This window comes from Lithobates pipiens, unplaced genomic scaffold, assembly GCF_037356315.1.
Source record: "Lithobates pipiens isolate NorthernLeopardFrog02 unplaced genomic scaffold, aLitPip1_a1.2 Scaffold_24, whole genome shotgun sequence".
In the NCBI taxonomy this organism is placed as follows: Eukaryota; Metazoa; Chordata; class Amphibia; order Anura; family Ranidae; genus Lithobates; species Lithobates pipiens.
Window position 1 is genome coordinate 9,248,078 of NW_027507786.1, and position 20,043 is coordinate 9,268,120.

The following is a 20,043-nucleotide window of genomic DNA, read 5'->3' on the forward strand; positions in this document are numbered from 1 at the left end:
AGGGAAAAGACCTATAAATGTGACTAAACTGCGTCAGTAAAAAAAACAGGTCTCCTCCCCTCCCAGACGTGGCTGAGCTGTATGACAGAGTTGTGTAAATCCAAAGAGTGGATGGACAGAAAGATGAATCCTTCACCAGGTAAACAGGTCTTATATTGGTTGTTCTTTTGGGGGGTGGAATTGGAAACCCAAAACCTTTCACTGCCGAGAAGTTGCCTATGAGTTAGCCAAACAAGGAACTCTACTTACCTAATAGCATTTGGTTGGACCGACCCCCCCCCCCCCCCCCCCCCTTTAAAAGCAAACTGTAAATACAAAAATAAAATGAACCTCAAAAACATTTTTTGAGAAAAAATTTGTTTGGGTCAACAGATGAGCCAACCTCCCCCAAGAAGTCGAGAAGTGACTCTGCGTTCAGCATTTTCAAAAGGAGGAACTCGTCCGTCTCCACGGAGTGGAAGGCTGTCAGGATCGGTCCCGGGGAAGAGGCAGCCGCGGAGAATAACCTGACGGCTGTCCGTGTTATGGTGCTGAGCGACGAGAGCAGGTGATCCCATTTCACTATTACAGAGAATTTCCCCAAAATCATCTCCCTAGGCATGTCTCCAGAAGTCTGTACAGGACTTTTACACATCCCCAGAAAGGGTCATATGTCTACTGTACTGGGAGCTTTACACTTGATGAAAAATGAACATCTAAAGTAGCTTTTTTCAACCTTTTTGCCACAGAGGAACCCTTAAAAAAATGGCAGATATCGAAGAACCTTTCTAAAACCAAATCATTGGGGGGTCAGTGAAAAAAATGGCCCTTACATTGGTGGCCAATGGGAAGAATGGCCCTTACATTGGTGATCAGTGAGAAGAATGTTCCTTACATTGGTGATCAGTGAGAAGAATGTTCCTTACATTGGTGATCAGTGAGAAGAATGTTCCTTACATTGGTGATCAGTGAGAAGAATGTTCCTTACATTGGTGATCAGTGGGAAGAATGTTCCTTACATTGGAGATCAGTGAGAAGAATGTTCCTTACATTGGTGATCGGTGAGAAGAATGTTCCTTACATTGGAGATCAGTGAGAAGAATGTTCCTTACATTGGAGATCAGTGGGAAGAATGTTCCTTACATTGGTGATCAGTGAGAAGAATGTTCCTTACATTGGAGATCAGTGAGAAGAATGTTCCTTACATTGGTGATCAATGGGAAGAATGTTCCTTACATTGGTGATCAGTGAGAAGAATGTTCCTTACATTGGTGATCAGTGAGAAGAATGTTCCTTACATTGGTGGCCAATAGGAAGAATGTTCCTTACATTGGTGGCCAATAGGAAGAATGCCCCTTACATTGGTGGTCAGTGGGAAGAATGTTCCTTACATTGGTGGCCAATAGGAAGAATGTTCCTTACATTGGTGGCCAATAGGAAGAATGCCCCTTACATTGGTGATCAGTGGGAAGAATGTTCCTTACATTGGTGGCCAATAGGAAGAATGTTCCTTACATTGGTGGCCAATAGGAAGAATGTTCCTTACATTGGTGGCCAATAGGAAGAATGCCCCTTACATTGGTGGTCAGTGGGAAGAATGTTCCTTACATTGGTGATCAGTGAGAAGAATGTTCCTTACATTGGTGATCATTGAGAAGAATGTTCCTTACATTGGTGGTCAGTGGGAAGAATGTTCCTTACATAGGTGGTCAGTGGTAAAAATACTGTTTACATTGGTGGCCAGTGAGAAGAATGCTCCTCCCATGGGTGGTCAGTGGAAAGAATGCCCTTTACATTGGTGGCCAGAGGGAAGAATGCACTCCTTATGCCGCGTACACACGATCAAACAATCCGGTGGAAAAGTCCGGCAAACTGAAGTCCGCCAAACAATCCCCCCGTGTGTAGCCTCCGGCATACTTTTTTGACCCGAAAGTACGGCGGACTTAGAATGCCGTGTTGCACTCCAATCTTCCTGCCGGACTCGCATTTCGGCGGACATTCCGGCCGTGTGTATGCCAGTCCGCCGTACTTTTGAAATGAGCGGACTCTCCAGGTAGGCGGGCCCGCGAAGGAGACGTCGCGGGCCCCGCCGCCTGGTATGAACTTAAAGGGGAACCCCAACGCCGAAAAAAAATCGGCGTGGGGGTACCCCCCAAGTCCACAACAGACCCTTGTCCGAGCACGCTACCCGGCCGGCCAGGAAAGGGGGGGCGAGCGAGCGCCCCCCCCCCCTCCTGAGCCGTACCAGGCCGCGTGCCCTCAACATGGGGGGTGCCTTGGGGAAGGGGGGGCCGCGCGGCCCCCCCACCCCAAAGCACCTTGTCCCCATGTTGATGAGGGCAAGGGCCTCTTCCCGACAACCCTGGCCGTTGGTTGTCGGGGTCTGCGGGCAGGGGGCTTATCGGAATCTGGGAGCCCCCTTTAATAAGGGGGCCCCCGGATACCGGCCCCCCACCCTATGTGAATGAGTATGGGGTACAATGTACCCCTACCCATTCACCTGTAAAATAAAAGTACAAAAAAAACACAACACACGAGATAAAATACTTTATTGCACAGCTCCGGGGGTCTTCCGTCTTCGGGGGTCTTCTCGCCGGACTCCTCCGCTATCTTCTTGTAGCTCTTTTACTAGCGGAGGAGCCCGGCTTTCTTCCTCGCCGCCGGCCTCTTCTTCCGACTTCGGGGGTCTTGTCCCCCTCTTCGGTTCTTCTGCCGGGCCACCGCGCCTTCTTATAGCTCTTTTACAGGCGGTGGCCCGGTCTTCTGTCGCCGTCGCCGCCGCCGCCGCCGCCTTCCGTTCTTCTTCTTCTTCTTCTTCTTCTTCTCCAGGAGATGTTGACTTGACGATCTCTCCGGCCGCAATGCCAGGGACGCGCTGCGCTGCCACTTATATAGGGACAAGGGGCGGTTTCACATGGGTTTATGTCACATGGGTTGGTGTCACATGGTGACCCCGCCCCCTTACGATGTCACAGTCCCGGAGGATGCTGGGACTGTCGCCATGTGACATCAACCCATGTGACCAACCCATGTGACATAAACCCATGTGACACCGCCCCTTGTCCCTATATAAGTGGCAGCGCAGCGCGTCCCTGGCATTACGGCCGGAGAGATCATCGAGTCAACATCTCCTGGAGAAGAAGAAGAAGAACGGAAGGCGGCGGCAGCGACAGAAGACCAGGCCACCGCCTGTAAAAGAGTTATAAGAAGGCGCGGTGGCCCGGCAGAAGAACCGAAGAGGGGGACAAGACCCCCGAAGTCGGAAGAAGAGGCCGGCGGCGAGGAAGAAAGCCGGACTCTGCAGACACCATTGATGGAGACCTCAATCAGCCACAGCTCAGGGAACCCCTAGCAACCTCTGGTGAACCCTAGGGTTCTATGAAACCCTGGTTGAGAAGAACTTCTCTAAAGGGATGCCAGAGGTGCCATATAGTTAGTTGGGAAGGTTTTTATTTTTTACTAGAGCATTTTTTTTAGCATAAATGAAATAATCGGTAAAGTCCCCGGTCCGCTGAATGAATTATAGTGCTTAGTGTCTACCTGTGGTTAAACAATATCTAATACCTCTTTGTATCATCTTCCAGCTCAGACAAGGAGTGTGCCCCAGAGGAGAATCACGGCAGGATTCATCGCAGGAGACTCTCATCGCGGAAAAAGGAAAGATCCTCCGAGACCCAGAAAGACTCAGGACACCCATCTAAAGCTATTGATGGTGAGAAATATACAGTAGATACTCTATATGGCCAAATGTTTTGTGCACCTTGAATACATCTGTATGAAAACCTGAGCAACAAGCAATGACAGGGAACTATAACTATACAGAACTAGAACTATACAGACTTCCGCAAATAGTCCCTGTAGGACTATAGATCACAAATAAGTCAACAAACGGAAAATGCTTCAAATAGATAAACCATGGTATTCAGATAACAAAAATGTAACACATACTGTACTTATACATTTGTTAGGAAAGTTCCCCCGATCTGCCCTGTTATGCTCTACATGAGTCACTATCTAAAGCCAACAGCGGTCATATATCTGTTGGGTCGGCATTGCGGTAGAGGTGTGTACCCCATCTTTCTATCCACAAAGGATAGCACAGACATCATAATCCAACAACAAGCTTAGAAGAACACTTTTGTTTAAAATGTCTTTGGGTGCTGTGGCACTAACAGCACCCTTCCCTGGAGACCCCAGAACTCTGTAGGGTTTCTCCTGTCCTCCTGCCCACTGCAAGGCACTGTATAGGGAGCTATAAGCCCCTGAAATGCATTGGCCTTTGTACTTATTTTATGTTCATTTATTTTAATTATTACAGGTATTTATATATCGTGAGGGATTACAATCTAAAGTCCACTATCTCACATACTCATGAACACATACTAGGGGCAGTTTAGACTGGAACCGATAAACCTACCAGTATGTCTTTGGAGTGTTGGAGGAAACTGGTTGTTGAACAGGTTGAACATGCAAACTCCATGCAGCCAAAAAGTTGTCTTAAGAGGTTGTTGCAAGAGTCCAAGGACTTAAGATGAGCATCTGGTGCTCTTTTGTTTGGACTTCTGAATTTAGGAAGCTACTACCCCTTGGTATTGATATTGTAGTAGAACTGCTGAAGTGGAGTTGCCTTCTGTTTTGACATATAAAATATCCAAATGCAAAGTCTTATCCCTGCCTTTTCAGGGACTGTGGTGGGGTGTAGCAGTTAGGCACGTTCAATTGCTCTTCTTCTATAATGTTGAGGACCTTTCATAGCTTCTTTAGGCAATCTGTACCTTTTTGAGGACTATGCTATAGCTAGTAGCAGTTAGGCACATTCTACAACTCCTTGTTCTAAAATGTTTTTTCGCTTCTCCAAGCATCCAAGCTTCTAAATTCTCCAGGCCACGGTAGAAATAGTCAAAATTGACAAAAAGAGGGCCGCTTTAAGAGTCCAATGACCTGTGTGAGTTTTGTTTTGACTTCTGAATTTTGGAGTCCACTGCCCCTTGGTATTGGTGTTATGGTAGAGCTGCCAAGGTAGAGTTGCCAGGCCCAACCAACACCTTCCGTTTTTATAGATAAATGCTCCAAGTACAAAGCCATAGCTTTACCTTTTCGAGGACTGTGGTATAGCTAGTAGCAGTTAGGCACGTTCAATTGCTCTTCTTCTGTAATGTTGAGGACCTTTTATAGCATATTTAGGCTATCTATACCTTTTTGGGGACTATTCTATAGCTAGTAGTAGTTAGGCACATTCAACAACTTCTATTATGTTTTTTTAGCTTCTCCAAGCTTCTAATTTCTCCAGGTCATGGTAGAAATAGTCATAATTGCAAAAAAGAGGGCCGCCCTAAGAGTCCAAGGACCATCTGGTTCTCAGTGTGAGTTTTGTTTTGACTTCTGAATTTGGGAGTCCACTGCCCCTTGGTATTGGCGTTATGGTAGAGCTGCCAAGATAGGGTTGCCAGACCCAACCAACACCTTTTGTTTTTACAGATAAATGCTCCAAGTACAAAGCCTTAGCTCTACCTTTTCGAGGACTGTGGTATAGCTAGTGGCAGTTAGGCATGTTCAACTACTCTTCTTCTGTAACATTGAAGACCTTTAATAGCTTCTCCAGGCCATCTCTACCTTTTCAGGGACTATTCTAGAGCTAGTAGCAGTTAGGCACATTCAACTACTCTTGTTCTCAGTGGTGGGACAAGGTCATCTAGAGCCCGGGGAAAACATGGCAAACTGTGCCAGGCCACAAGATGTATAAGCGTCATGTGTCACCAAAAATCTCTCCCCCCCCCCCCCCCCCAAAAAAAACACTGAACACTAATCTGCATGCTCACCCCCAAAGCATAAATTGTGCCTCCTCCCAGTACAAATATGCACCCCTGCTGAAATCTCCCCATTCAGCACAAGTCCTACCAGCTCAAATGCCCCCCCCCCCAAAAAATTCACCCCTTCTAGCACACATCTTCTCCCCCCACTTCAAATCCCCCTCCCAGCACAAATGCCCCCCAAATTGCCCTTTCCTGCCACAAACCTTCTTCCCCCCACCCTCTCCCTACAAAAATCCCTCTAAGTCGCCACTCCTAGCACCCCCCCCCCAATCTTCTTGTGGTGCCCCTCCCCACCTCATATGATACCACAGTGCCCAGGGCAGTCGCCCTTCTTGCCCACCCCTTGTCTTGGCCCTGCTTGTTCTGTAATGTTTCACAGCTTCTCCAAGCCTGCCGATGACCATCGATTGCTCTTTGTCAGTTTTGTTTAGACTTTTGATTTTGAGAGGCTGACACCCCATTGTATTGGCATTGTGGTAGAGCTGCCGAGGTTGAGTTGCCAGACCCACCTTCTGTTTTGAGGGATAAAAGATTTAAGTGTGTGTACCCCAACATTCTATCCACAAAGGATAGCACAGACATCATAATCCAACAACAAGCTTAGAAGAACACTTTTGTTTCAGATGTCTTTGGGTGCTGTGACACTAACAGCACCCTTCCCTGGAGACCCCAGAACTCTGTAGGGTTTCTCCTGTCCTCCTGCCCACTGCAAGGCACTGTATAGGGAGCTATAAGCCACTGAAATGCATTGGCCTTTGTACTTATTTTATGTTCATTTATTTTAATTATTACAGGTATTTATATAGCGTGAGGGATTACAATCTAAAGTCCATTATCTCACATACTCATGAACACATACTAGGGGCAGTTTAGACAGGAACCGATAAACCTACCAGTATGACTTTGGAGTGTGGGAGGAAACTGGTTGTTGAACAGGTTGAACATGCAAACTCCATGCAGGTAGTGTTACGGTTGGGATACGACCCAATGACACTTCAATTTCAGATCCAAACGTTTCCTCCATTGAACACAAGGTGACTGTGGTAACCCTTCAATGTGAAGAAGCTGCCTACCTATTTTATGGATGTCCCACAGAGAGATTATCCATAAACTATTGACAACTATATAAATATCTCAAGCTTCTAACAACCACCCTTTAAACCCCCCCCCCCCCCCCCCCGAGTCTTTCTAAATGGGCCTACAAATGCCGGAGACCTTTTTGCAATAGTGAGTGGAGTTTTTCCTGCTTGGACTATCCGGTTACTTTCTTTCATAGATAAATAGCGCCATCTTCTGGATGACTTCAGTATTAGAGAACCCACGGACCAACGTGTTTGTAAGCCTGCTCAAATCTCCCGAATGAGTGACTATTGAAGGCCAAGCTAAGCCTTTTAAGCCTTGTGGTTGGAGGGATGGTAAAAACTTGGGGTCGGCGCGAATAAGTGCAGCGCTACTCGTACAAACAAGTGAAAAATAAATTGTATATCTACAGTGCCTTGCGAAAGCATTCGGCCCCCTTGAACTTTTCAACCTTTTGCCACATTTCAGGCTTCAAACATAAAGATATAAAATGTTTATTTTTTGTGAAGAATCACCAACAAGTGGGACACAATTGTGAAGTGGAACGAAATCTATTGGATTTTTGAAACTTTTTTAACTAATAAAAAAATGAAAAGTGGGGCGTGCAAAATTATTCGGCCCCCTTGCGTTAATACTTTGTAGAGCCACCTTTTGCTGCGATTACGGCTGCAAGTCGCTTGGGGTATGTCTCTATCAGTTTTGCACATCGAGAGACTGAAATTCTTGCCCATTCTTCCTTGCAAAACAGCTGGAGCTCAGTGAGGTTGGATGGAGAGCGTTTGTGAACAGCAGTTTTCAGCTCTTTCCACAGATTCTCGATTGGATTCAGGTCTGGACTTTGACTTGGCCATTCTAACACCTGGATACGTTTATTTGTGAATCTTTCCTTTGTAGATTTTGCTGTATGTTTGGGATCATTGTCTTGTTGGAAGATAAATCTCCGTCCCAGTTTCAGGTCTTTTGCAGACTCCAACAGGTTTTCATCCAGAATGGTCCTGTATTTGGCTGCATCCATCTTCCCCTCAATTTTAACCATCTTCCCTGTCCCTGCTGAAGAAAAGCAGGCCCACACCATGATGCTGCCACCACCGTGTTTGACAGTGGGGATGGTGTGTTGAGGGTGATGAGCTGTGTTGCTTTTACGCCAAACATATCGTTTTGCATTGTGGGCAAAAAGTTGGATTTTGGTTTCATCTGACCAGAGCACCTTCTTCCACATGTTTGGTGTGTCTCCCAGGTGGCTTGTGGCAAACTTTAGACGAGACTTTTTATGGATATCTTTGAGAAATGGCTTTCTTCTTGCCACTCTTCCATAAAGGGCAGATTTGTGCAGTGTACGACTGATTGTTGTCCTATGGACAGACTTTCCCACCTCAGCTGTAGTTCTCTGCAGTTCATCCAGAGTGATCATGGGCCTCTTGGCTGCATCTCTGATCAGTCTTCTCCTTGTCTGAGCTGAAAGTTTAGAGGGACGGCCAGGTCTTGGTAGATTTGCAGTGGTCTGATACTCCTTCCATTCCAAAATGATCGCTTGCACAGTGCTCCTTGGGATGTTTAAAGCTTGGGAAATCTTTTTGTATCCAAATGCGGCTTTAAACTTCTCCACAACAGTATTACGGACCTGCCTGGTGTGTTCCTTGGTCTTCATGATGCTCTCTGCGCTTTCAACAGAACCCTGAGACTATCACAGAGCAGGTGCATTTATACAGAGACTTGATTACACACAGGTGGATTCTATTTATCACCATCAGTCATTTAGGACAACATTGGATCATTCAGAGATCCTCGCTGAACTTCTGGAGTGAGTTTGCTGCACTGAAAGTAAAGGGGCTGAATAATTTTGCACGCACCACTTTTCAGTTTTTTATTTGCTAAAAAAGTTTAAAATATCCAATAGATTTCGTTCCACTTCACAATTGTGTCCCACTTGTTGGTGATTCTTCACAAAAAATAAAAATGTATATCTTTGTTTGAAGCCTGAAATGTGGCAAAAGGTTGAAAAGTTCAAGGGGGCTGAATACTTTCGCAAGGCACTCTAGTACAATAGACAAACACCTCTAATATGAACAGTTATGTGAATTTAACCACATGTGAAATGGTGTACTGACTACACGCACCTCTGTGTATAGATAAACAGTCCTATACACACATACTAGGGGCAGTTTAGACAGCAACCGATAAACCTACCAGTATGTCTTTGGAGTGTTGGAGGAAACTGGTTGCTGAACAGGTTGAACATGCAAACTCCATGCAGGTAGTGTCACGGTTGGGATACGACCCAATGTCACTTCAATTTCAGATCCAAACGTTTCCTCCATTGAACAAGGTGACTGTGGTAACCCTTCAATGTGCAGAAGCTGCCTACCTATTTTATGGATGTCCCACAGAGAGATTATCAGTAAACTATTGACAACAATATAAATATCTCAAGCTTCTAACAACCACCCTTTAACCCCCCCCCCCCCCCCCCCTAAGCCTTTTAAGCCTTGTGGTTGGAGGGACAGTAAAAACTTGGGGTCGGCGCAAATAAGTGCAGCGCTACTCGTACAAACAAGTGAAAAATACATTTTATATCTAGTACAATACACAAACACCTCTAATATAAACAGTTATGTGTATTTAACCACATGTGAAATGGTGTACTGACTACACGCACCTCTGTGTATAGATAAATACTCCTATACACACATACTAGGGCCAGTTAACCAATAAACCTACCAGCATGTCTTTGGAGTGTGGGAGGAAACTGGTTGCTGAACAGGTTGAACATGCAAACTCCATGCAGGTAGTGTCACGGTTGGGATACGACCCAATGACACTTCAATTTCAAACGTTTCCTCCATTGAACACAAGGTGACTCTGGTAACCCTTCAATGTGCAGAAGTTGCCTACCTATTTTATGGATGTCCCACAGAGAGATTATCAGTAAACTATATAAATATCTCAAGCTTCCTCCAACCACCCTTTAAAAACACCCCCCCCTGAGTCTTTCTAAATGGGCCTACAAATGACGGAGACCTTTTTGCAATAGTGAGTGGAGTTTTTTCCCGCTTGGACTATCCGGTTACTTTCTTTCGTAGATCAATAGCGCCATCTTCTGGATGACTTCAGTATTAGAAAACCCACAGACCAACGCGTTTGTAAGCCTGCTCAAATCTCCCCGAATGAGTGACAATTGAAGTCCACATTTTATAGACAGTGCATTAAAAGGCCAAGCTAAGTCTTTTAAGCCTTGCGGTTGGAGGGACGGTAAAAGCTTGGGGTCGGTGCGATTAAGTGCAGTGCTACTCGTACAAACAAGTGAAAAATAAATTGTATATCTAGTACAAGGCACAAATGCCTCTAATATGAATAGTTATGTGAATTTAACCACATGTGAAATGGTGTACTGACTACACCTCTGTGTATAGATAAACAGTCCTAAATACAATGCACCACTAAAAAAGTCCAGGTGTCAATGTGATTCAACAAATAAACATAGAAATTCAACCGCAGATGTGACTCTTGAGAAGCAAAAATAGCCAAAAAAGACCACCACCGTGAATAGGAGGAGGCTTACCAGATTGTAATGACTTGGAAGGGCATGTACCCCTCAGGTCACACAGGCTTGCTATGCTCAATAAACCCAATGGATGCAGCTGGTCCTGGATTCACAACGGCCGACATCAGAGGATAGAACATCAATGGGATGGGAATGGAAAATGGACCTCAATATTTCAGAGGCTGTACTGGTACCCAGTAGAATCAGAGGCTGGGTACCACGTAACATACCTTATGCAATAAAAAAGAAAGAGGGGCTTGCATGGCGTGATACCGTTTTTGTAAAAGTAGTATTTATTGTAGTACATAGTTACTAAGGTTGAATAAAGACACCAGTCCATCCAGTTCAACCTGAGTGAGTGTCTACAATTGTCCCTATCCCTGTACATTGCACACTGAAATCGGTCCCTACCCTCAAGGAGCGCACAATCCAAGGTCTCCATTCATATACTAGGGCCAATTTTGGACAGAAGCCAATTGACCTACCTGCATGTCTTTGGAGTGTGGGAGGAAACTGGAGTACCCGGAGGAAACCCACGCAGTCACAGGGAGAACATGCAAACTCCAAGCAGGTAGCGTCATGGTTGGGATTTGAACCAGCGACCCTTCTTACTGCTAGGTGAGAGTGCTAATCACTACACCACTGTGCCACCCATAGTATAAAAATACACACTCACATTTCGTAGATCGGAATGAGTACCGGTACAGGAGCGATGTGTGTAGAAAGGTCGACCCGACGCATTTCGACTAACCAGTCGTCGCCTGGGGTGCAGACCCCCCCCTACATTGACACCGCTTAAATAGGTATGGTGACCCCACATTGAACCGTGACGCCGGAAACAAGCTCCGCATAACGTCACTTCCTGTGTCAACCCAACCGGGAATTACACAAAATAGTTAATTAAACTGCCAAACATGAAGGCAATAAGTAAAACTTACATGGAAAAATTACACGGGCCATGTCCGCTATGACCATTATCATGGCAACCATAGCCGCGGACAATCCACGGGCTATAAAACCGGCATCCAAGCCTCGTTTTGAAAACGAGGCTTGGTAACAGTTACTTCGGTTAATGAACCACTCAGCGAACCAAGCCTCGCTGTGGAAAGGCGAACTAACGTCATTGCTGCAACCCTCGTATCAACCGCCGACCAATCCACAGGCGGCATATGGTTACAGCGGCGACAGCCAAACCTCACTATGGAGGAACGAAGGGATATTACATTACCAATAACATTTCTTGATCATACATCACGGGACACAGGAGCTTCATTACATAGTGGGTTATATAGGCACCTCTGGTGATTGGACACTGGTTGACCCTAATTAAGGAGAATTCCTCCCCTATATAACCCCTCCCATCCGGGAGGCACCTCAGTTTTTTCGCCAGTGTCTGGTCGATGGTCACGTAAAACTTAGCTCTATGCGGGTCCCGGCGAGGGCCGAAGGGCTACAACAAACCGGATCCATACCTCGGGCCGATATTTGACTCCCAAGATGGTATGGTACCCGGGCCTCGTTTGCCGAAGACACGAGGTTTTGCCTGTAAGTCCTCTCCATTGGAAGACTGGACTCTGGGACAACCAGACTTGGGGTACTGTTGACTCAGGGCGCCCGTAAGTTTCTGGCAGAGTTTTTTACAAGGCCCAGGTAGGAGGATCTTTTCGTAAGAACCCCAGATACGCCTGAAGGTTGGCTAACAATACCCGCCGTGATGGGTGAAGGCTGGAATTGGTCTGAACACAGCAATTCCTGCGGCGGGGAACAGGTATGGGAAGTCATCCTATATATTTAATATATGAATGGATTTCTTCACTGTGAGTAGTTGTATGTCTTACCTGGTTTCCACCACTAGATGGAGTAAGAGCAGCCTGATGCATACTTACATGCCTTTTAATACTAACACGCTCAGTGAAGTGCCTGGTTCTCCAGCTCTCACGTCTCCTTGCAGTCCCTGCCACAATAAAGGTAAAAAAGGGGTCCCACGCAGATCAGGGGGTCCCCAGGTCACTCCTTTTGGGTTCTCCTCCCCCCCCCCCCGGATCCCGCGGTCCTCGTGCACGCGCGCGGGCGCGTGCACGCGCGCCGGGCGCGCTCCCGGCCTAATGGGGAAAGGGGGGGGGGGGTGTGGTTGCCAGCTGTGCACAATCAGGTGCTCTATGCTGTAATGCAGGCGCCAAAACGGCCAATTTAAAAGCCCAGAGCGTCAGGGGACTGTAAGGTGAGACACAGGAGCTGTGGGCTGTAAGCATCCGTGGGATTGGATCCAGGCAAACCCTAAGACACCTACTCGGCATCATATTGTGCAGTTAAGCTAATATTGATTTATTGTGAGACTTTAAGCACAAACAAGTGATTGCATTTTACATTAGTAACTCTGCTTTGTAGCTCAGTACTATGTCTCCTCGTAAGAGGGTTTCAGGGGCAGGTAACAAAAGCACTGGCAAGTCACCGCCTAGGTCCAGGGGTTCCAAAGGTGCATGCAGGTTACCATCCCCCTCTGCAAGAGTGGAGCCTGCATCTCAAGACGAGTCAGTGCCCCTTTCAGGCTTTGCAGCCTCTCCTAATGTCGCAGCCCTGGTCTATGTCACTGAGGACTCCCTTAGGGCTTCATTGGAGAGTTTTGAAGGGAGGATAATGAATTTTATTTCTGCTTCCCTAAAAGATAGCAGAAAAAGGGGTAGATCCCCTCCCTCTGCTGAAATCCCTCTCTCAGACAGTTGCTCTGAAAATGAGGAGAGATCCCTATCTTTGGAAAGGGATCATGAGCAGTCGGATCAGTCAGAGGATGAGGAGCTAGTCCCCTCCTCCCAGGCACTCAGAAAGCAGGTGCAGTATTACACTGAATTGGTGCGTACCACGTTCAGAATGCCGCCTGCTGAAGTCGCTACATCCTCTGTCTCTTCCCTGGGAGTCAGGAAAGCCCCACAGACTGCTTGTTCCTTCCCAATTCATCCTTTAATGGCTGACTTGATGTATGAGGACTGGGGACATCCCGATAAACTGTTTACTCCTCCCAAGAGGTTTTCTATGAATTATCCCGTGGAGGAAAGTTTCACCAAGAAATGGGGGGCCCCATCTGTTGATGCGGCTATCTCTTGTGTGAATAAAAACCTAACTTGTCCTTTGGATAATGCGCAGGTATTTAAGGATCCAGCTGACAAAAGGCTGGAAACCTTGTTAAAAGCCTCCTTTTCCATGGCCGGCGCTGTGGTGCAACCTACAGTCGCAGCCGTAGGATTGTGTCAGTTCCTTAAGGAACAGGTCAAACAAATGTTTGAACTCCTCCCCAGCGAGGAAGTAGTGAAATATGCAGAGATGCCTCACATCTTATGTTTCATAATTGATGCGATTTTGGATTCTGTCCAACAAGCATCCCGTTTGTCCCTCATGTTGGTACACATGCGTAGGGCTCTATGGCTAAAAAATTGGGCCGCTGAGATGTCATGCAAAAAGCATTTGGCTGGGTTCCCATTTAAAGGGGAACGTTTGTTTGGAGAAGAACTAGATAAATTCATCCAAAATATCTCAGGAGGTAAATCTACACTCCTTCCAGTCAAGAAGAGTAAGCGTCCTTCATTCAGGCGTACTCTTTCTCCCGAAGCGTCAAGCTCTAAACAGTGGCGACGGCCTTCCCAGCCCTCCGCTGCTAGAAAGCCTCAGGGCCGAGCCCAGGGACAGAAAAAGACTTGGGGGCGGAAGCCTGCCAAGCAAACCTCCAAGACCCCCTTGTGAAGGGGCGCCCCCGCTCGGCCGAGTGGGGGGAAGGCTCCTGCAGTTTGCAGGCGCCTGGCGGGAGGAGATTCAGGACAAATGGGTGATCTCTTCGGTATCTCTGGGCTACAGGCTAGAATTTCAGAAGATTCCACCCTTTCGTTTTCTAAGGTCAAGGATCCCCAAGGATCCAATAGAGCGGAAATCGCTACTCCTGGCCTTAGATCAGTTACTATCCCAAGGTGTGATAGTAGAGGTGAGCCCGAAAGATCAGGGTTCAGGTTTTTATTCGAATCTCTTCACCGTCCCAAAACCAAACGGAAGTGTCAGACCTATCTTGGATCTGAGAGACTTGAATCGGTTTCTACACATCCAGACCTTCCGGATGCAGTCTATACGCACTGTGGTTTCCTCCCTGCAAGGGGGAGAATTCATGGCATCAATAGATATCAGACATGCATATCTCCATGTGCCAATATTTCCCGCGCACCAGAAGTTCCTAAGGTTCGCGGTAGAGCAACGCCACTTTCAATTTGTGGCCCTGCCATTCGGCCTAGCCACGGCCCCCCGAGTCTTCACGAAGATTCTAGACCCTCTCTTAGCAACCTTAAGAGTTCAGGGCATAGCCGTCATGGCTTACCTAGACGACTTGCTTCTCGTAGAGAGAACTATAACGAGCCTAAGTCGCAGCGTCACCAAAACGCTGGAACATCTGGGCCGCCTAGGTTGGATTATAAACCTAGAAAGGTCGTCTCTGCAACCGACCACCAGGTTGGATTACCTGGGTCTCATTATCGACACCGCTCAGGGCAGGGTGTTCCTTCCAGGGCCAAAGGCCTTGGCCATTGGAGATCTGGTGCGCCTAGTTCTGGGCAGAAGATCTCCCTCTATTCGTCTATGTATGAGACTATTGGGAAAGATGGTCGCCTCATTCGAGGCCGTCCCATTTGCCCAGTTCCACTCAAGGCCCCTGCAAATATGCATCCTTGCGATTTGGAACAGGAAGCCCCAATCCCTGGATCTTCCTATGCGTTTATCCCCCCGGGCACGCAAGAGTCTTGTTTGGTGGTTACAAACCAGAAATTTGCTAAAAGGCAAAACATTTCTTCCCCTCTCATGGAAGATGGTCACAACGGATGCCAGCCTGACAGGCTGGGGAGCCGTATTAGAGGGAACATGCTCGCAGGGAAAATGGTCTGCGACCGAAAGTCTGTTGCCCATAAATATCCTAGAGATTCGGGCAGTTTACATGGCACTCAGAGAGTGGTCTCACAGACTGCGAGGCTTCCCGGTTCGGATTCAGTCCGACAATGCCACCGCGGTGGCTTATATCAATCACCAGGGCGGTACCAGAAGTCTGGTGGCCCAAAACGAGGTGAATCGCATACTTGTCTGGGCAGAAGAGCATGTTCCGTGCCTCTCTGCAGTCTTCATCCCAGGAGTGGAGAATTGGCAGGCGGATTATCTCAGCCGCCAGCAGTTGTGCCCAGGAGAATGGGCTCTGCACCCCGATGTGTTTCGAGACATATGTTACAAATGGGGCACTCCAGACGTGGATCTTTTTGCGTCCAGATTCAACAGGAAACTGGACAACTTTGTGTCAAGGACAAGAGATGCACTTGCTCAGGGGTCAGATGCTCTGACGGTTCCCTGGAGTCAGTACAACCTGATCTATGCCTTCCCCCCGAACCCGCTACTGTCACGGTTCCTGGGAAGGGTCAAGAGGGAGGCGAAGTCGGTCCTTCTAGTGGCCCCGGCTTGGCCCAGGCGACCATGGTTCGCAGAAATCATGAAGCTAGCAGTGGGCAGGCCATGGACCCTCCCCCTCCGGCCAGATCTGCTCTCGCAGGGCCCAATTTACCATCCTGCTTTACGCAGTCTGAATTTGACGGTCTGGCTGCTGAGACCCACATTTTAAAAGACCGTGGTCTTTCGGGGCCAGTCCTTTCCACTCTGGTCAAATGCCAGAAAGCCGGCCTCCAGGCGTATCTATTACAAGATCTGGAGGGCATATGTTTCCTGGTGTGAACCCAGGAGATGGCATCCCAGAAGGTATGTCATTAACAGAATCTTGGCCTTTCTCCAATCAGGCCTTGAATTGAATTTGGCCATAAGCACCATCAAGGTGCAGATTTCGGCCCTGTCGGTCTTTTTTCAAAGACCGCTTGCATCACATTCCCTGATACGGGCCTTTATCCAGGGGGCTATGCGGATGAGACCGCCAGTCAGACCTCCGGTATGCCCATGGGATCTGAATTTGGTTCTCTCGGCCTTAGTAGCCCAACCATTTGAACCTTTGCATCTTGCTTCGTTAGTCCTCTTGACAAAGAAGCTAGTCTTCCTAGTAGCCATATCCACGGCTAGAAGGGTATCAGAATTGGCAGCTCTTTCTTGTAAAGAGCCCTATTTAATTATCCATAAGGACCGGGTGGTTATGCGTCCCAACAGGTCCTTTCTACCTAAGGTGGTTTCAGGTTTTCATCTGAATCAAGATATAATCCTACCATCCTTTTTTCCAGATCCTCAGTCCATAGAGGAAGAATCCTTACACACTTTAGATGTGGTTAGAGCAATCAGTCTTTATCTTCAAGCAACTGCTCAGATAAGAAAAACTGACTGCTTATTTATTCTGCCAGAAGGCCCTAGAAGGGGTCAGGCAGCGTCAAAGTCCACTCTCTCGAGATGGATCAGACAGGTTATTTCTCAGGCCTATAGCTTAAAGGGGAAGATTCCTCCTTTTCAGGTGAAAGCGCACTCTACTAGGGCTATCAGTGCTTCTTGGGCAGTGCATCACCAGGCCTCCCTGGCTCAGATCTGTAAGGCTGCGACTTGGTCATCAATCCACACATTCACCAGATTCTATCAGGTGGATGTCAGAGGGCAAGAGGATATCGCCTTCGGGCGCAGTGTACTGCAGGCTGCAGTTTAGGTCCTCAGGTCCCTGGCGGTCTATGCTTATGATCTGTGTCTCCCTCCCCTCAACCTGAGCATTGCTTTGGGACATCCCACTATGTAATGAAGCTCCTGTGTCCCGTGATGTATGATCAAGAAAATGGGATTTTTATATACAGCTTACCTGTAAAATCCTTTTCTTGAGAGTACATCACGGGACACAGGGCTCCCGCCCCTCTTGGGTTTTACGTGGTTCTTATTGCTTTGCTACAAAACTGAGGTGCCTCCCGGATGGGAGGGGTTATATAGGGGAGGAATTCTCCTTAATTAGGGTCAACCAGTGTCCAATCACCAGAGGTGCCTATATAACCCACTATGTAATGAAGCTCCTGTGTCCCGTGATGTACTCTCAAGAAAAGGATTTTACAGGTAAGCTGTATATAAAAATCCCATTATCTGCATCATCACAAGGAAAAGGCAGAACTAATTAAACTGAATTGTAAAAAAATTGAAAAATAATTGGTTATCTACCAAACCTCATTAGAGGCAGCATATGGGAGCAGCGATACTTATTATTCATAAATATGCCAAAATTACAACATCAGCTCAAAGACATCAATAACAATCTTACCAAATGTTTATATACTTTAAAATAAAGTACATGGGCTTAATTGAATTATAAACCCATAACACTAAAATGTCTTAACATTATGCATCAAGTTTCACAATGTTATAATTTTTTATTTTATCAATAATTTTTTTTTATTATCAATAAAATTAAGAAATAAATATATATAAAAAATACATCTCTCTCTCTCTCTCTCTTTCTCTCTCTCTCTCTCTCTCTCTCTCTCTCTATATATATATATATATATATATATATATATATATATATATATAAAGAGACAATTAATAAAAATATTCATGAAGAATTATAAAATTATTAGAAAACCAATCAATGTTCTCCATGAAAACTCTCAAATCGTTCCTTATAATATGAATCCCTCTAATGTATTTATTATTTTCTTATGCTCTATTTATGAAGGAGTTAATATCCCACTCCACATTCATCCCTTGTGGCTGGTGGATCTGCAGCTCGTATATCCAGAAAGTTTCCAATCTGGATACACCTCTTGTGTTGGCTCCGCCCCTCCATGGGGCAATGAATCTATGATCAAAAATTAATTCATTGCACCAAGTTCCCCACCTGGATTTGCACCTAAAATCCCAGCGCAAGTCTTGACTCTCTGAAAGTCGCCCCCTTACTTCTAGGCGTCTCCTGTGCTGATCCCCTTTACTTCTAAGATTCTCCAGAAGAGTTCCTTCTTACTTCTAGGAGTAAAAAACACACAGGTCACACAGACCCTAGACCGCGCCACAGAGGCTCTGACAAGATAATGGCGTAAACCGAATGGGCACAGAGACGGTGTCGCCACCCCTAGACCTCGCAATCCCAAAAAGGAAATGCAAGTAGTAACAGAAAATCTGGTATATGGCTACCTAAGTGCTATTTAGTGGTCTATACATACACCTCTGGGTGGGGTATGAGATATCTATATAATTTGTGATATTCCCTTAGCACATTATAGACACTGGCGTGTACCACAACTAGTACCTATTAGTATTATCTACTAGTGGGGGATATCATATGTTTTTGCTCTGCTTACTCCTTTTTTTCTGTACCTTACCAGTGGAAAGTGTGGTTTTCTACCTCTAACAACTACTGTGGTCTTCTAGGTGGTTTAGTGCTGTATGTGTACTCACCTTTATGCACATACTCCACTTTAGCCAATATCGGTAGCGCCTGACCCCGTTTAAATATATATTTTCTGTTACTTCTAGGAGTGCCCATTCACATTTCCCTTACTTCTAGGATTCTCCAGAAGAGTTCATCCTTACTTCTAGGCATCTCCTGCGGTGAGCCCCCTTCTAGGTTTCTCCAGAAAAGTTCTCCCTTATGTCTAGGAGTGCCCATTCGCATCTCCCTTACTTCTAGGATTCTCCAGAAGAGTTCCTTCTTACTTCTAGGCGTCTCCTGTGATGATCCCCTTTACTTCTGGGATTCTCCAGAAGAGTTCCTCCATACTTCTAGGCATCACCTGTGGTGATCCCCTTTATTGGGATTCTCCAGAAGAGTTCCTTCTTACTTCTAGGAGTGCCCATCAGCATCCTCCCTTAGTTCTAGGATTCCCCAGAAGAGTTACATAGTTACATAGTTAGTAAGGTTGAATAAAGACACCAGTCCATCCAGTTCAACCTGAGTGAGTGTCTACAATTGCCCCTATCCCTGTACATTGCACACTCACATCGGTCCCTACCCTCAAGGAGCCCACAATTCAAGGTACCCATTCATATACTAGGGCCAATTTTGGACAGAAGCCAACTAACCTTCCTGCATGTCTTTGGATTGTGGGAGGAAACTGGAGTACCCAGAGGAAACCCACGCAGGCACAGGGAGAAACATGCAAGCTCCAGGCAGGTAGTGTCGTGGTTGGGATTCGAACAAGTGACCCTTCTTACTGCCAGGTGAGAGTGCTACCCACTACACCACTGTGCCGCCACTGTGCCACCACTGTGAGTTCCCCATTACTTCTAGGCATCTCCTGCGGCGATCCCCTTTACTTCTAAGATTCTCCAGAAGAGTTCCTTCTTACTTCTAGGAGTGCCCATCAGCATCCTCCCTTACTTCTAGGATTCTCCAGAAGAGTTCCCCCTTACTTCTAGGAGTGCCCATTCGCATCTCCCTTACTTCTAGGAGTGCCCATTCGCATCTCCCTTACTTCTAGGATTCCCCAGAAGAGTTCCCCATTACTTCTAGGCATCTCCTGCGGTGATCCCCCTTACTTCTAAGATTCTCTAGAAGAGTTTGCCCTTAATTCTAGGTGTCTCCTGCGGTGATCTCCCTTACTTCTAAGATTCTTCAGAAGAGTTCCCCCTTACTTCTAGGAGTGTCCATCAGCATGCCCCTTACTTCTAGGATTCTCCAGAAGAGTTCCCCCTTACTTCTAGCAGTGCCCATTTGCA

At 46.6% G+C, this 20,043-nt stretch overlaps 1 protein-coding gene across 11 annotated transcripts in view; it reads left to right on the forward strand.

Moving 5' to 3' along the window:
- Positions 1-20,043, forward strand: part of MICAL2 (microtubule associated monooxygenase, calponin and LIM domain containing 2) — a 392,610-nt gene that overhangs the window by 308,416 nt on the left and 64,151 nt on the right. For all 11 annotated transcript variants that reach the window (XM_077453572.1, XM_077453576.1, XM_077453578.1 and 8 more), the window contains 2 exons: positions 373-547; positions 3,564-3,691. In XM_077453572.1, coding sequence (XP_077309698.1) covers positions 373-547; positions 3,564-3,691 — 303 coding nt within the window. The remainder of the gene's footprint in view (positions 1-372; positions 548-3,563; positions 3,692-20,043) is intronic.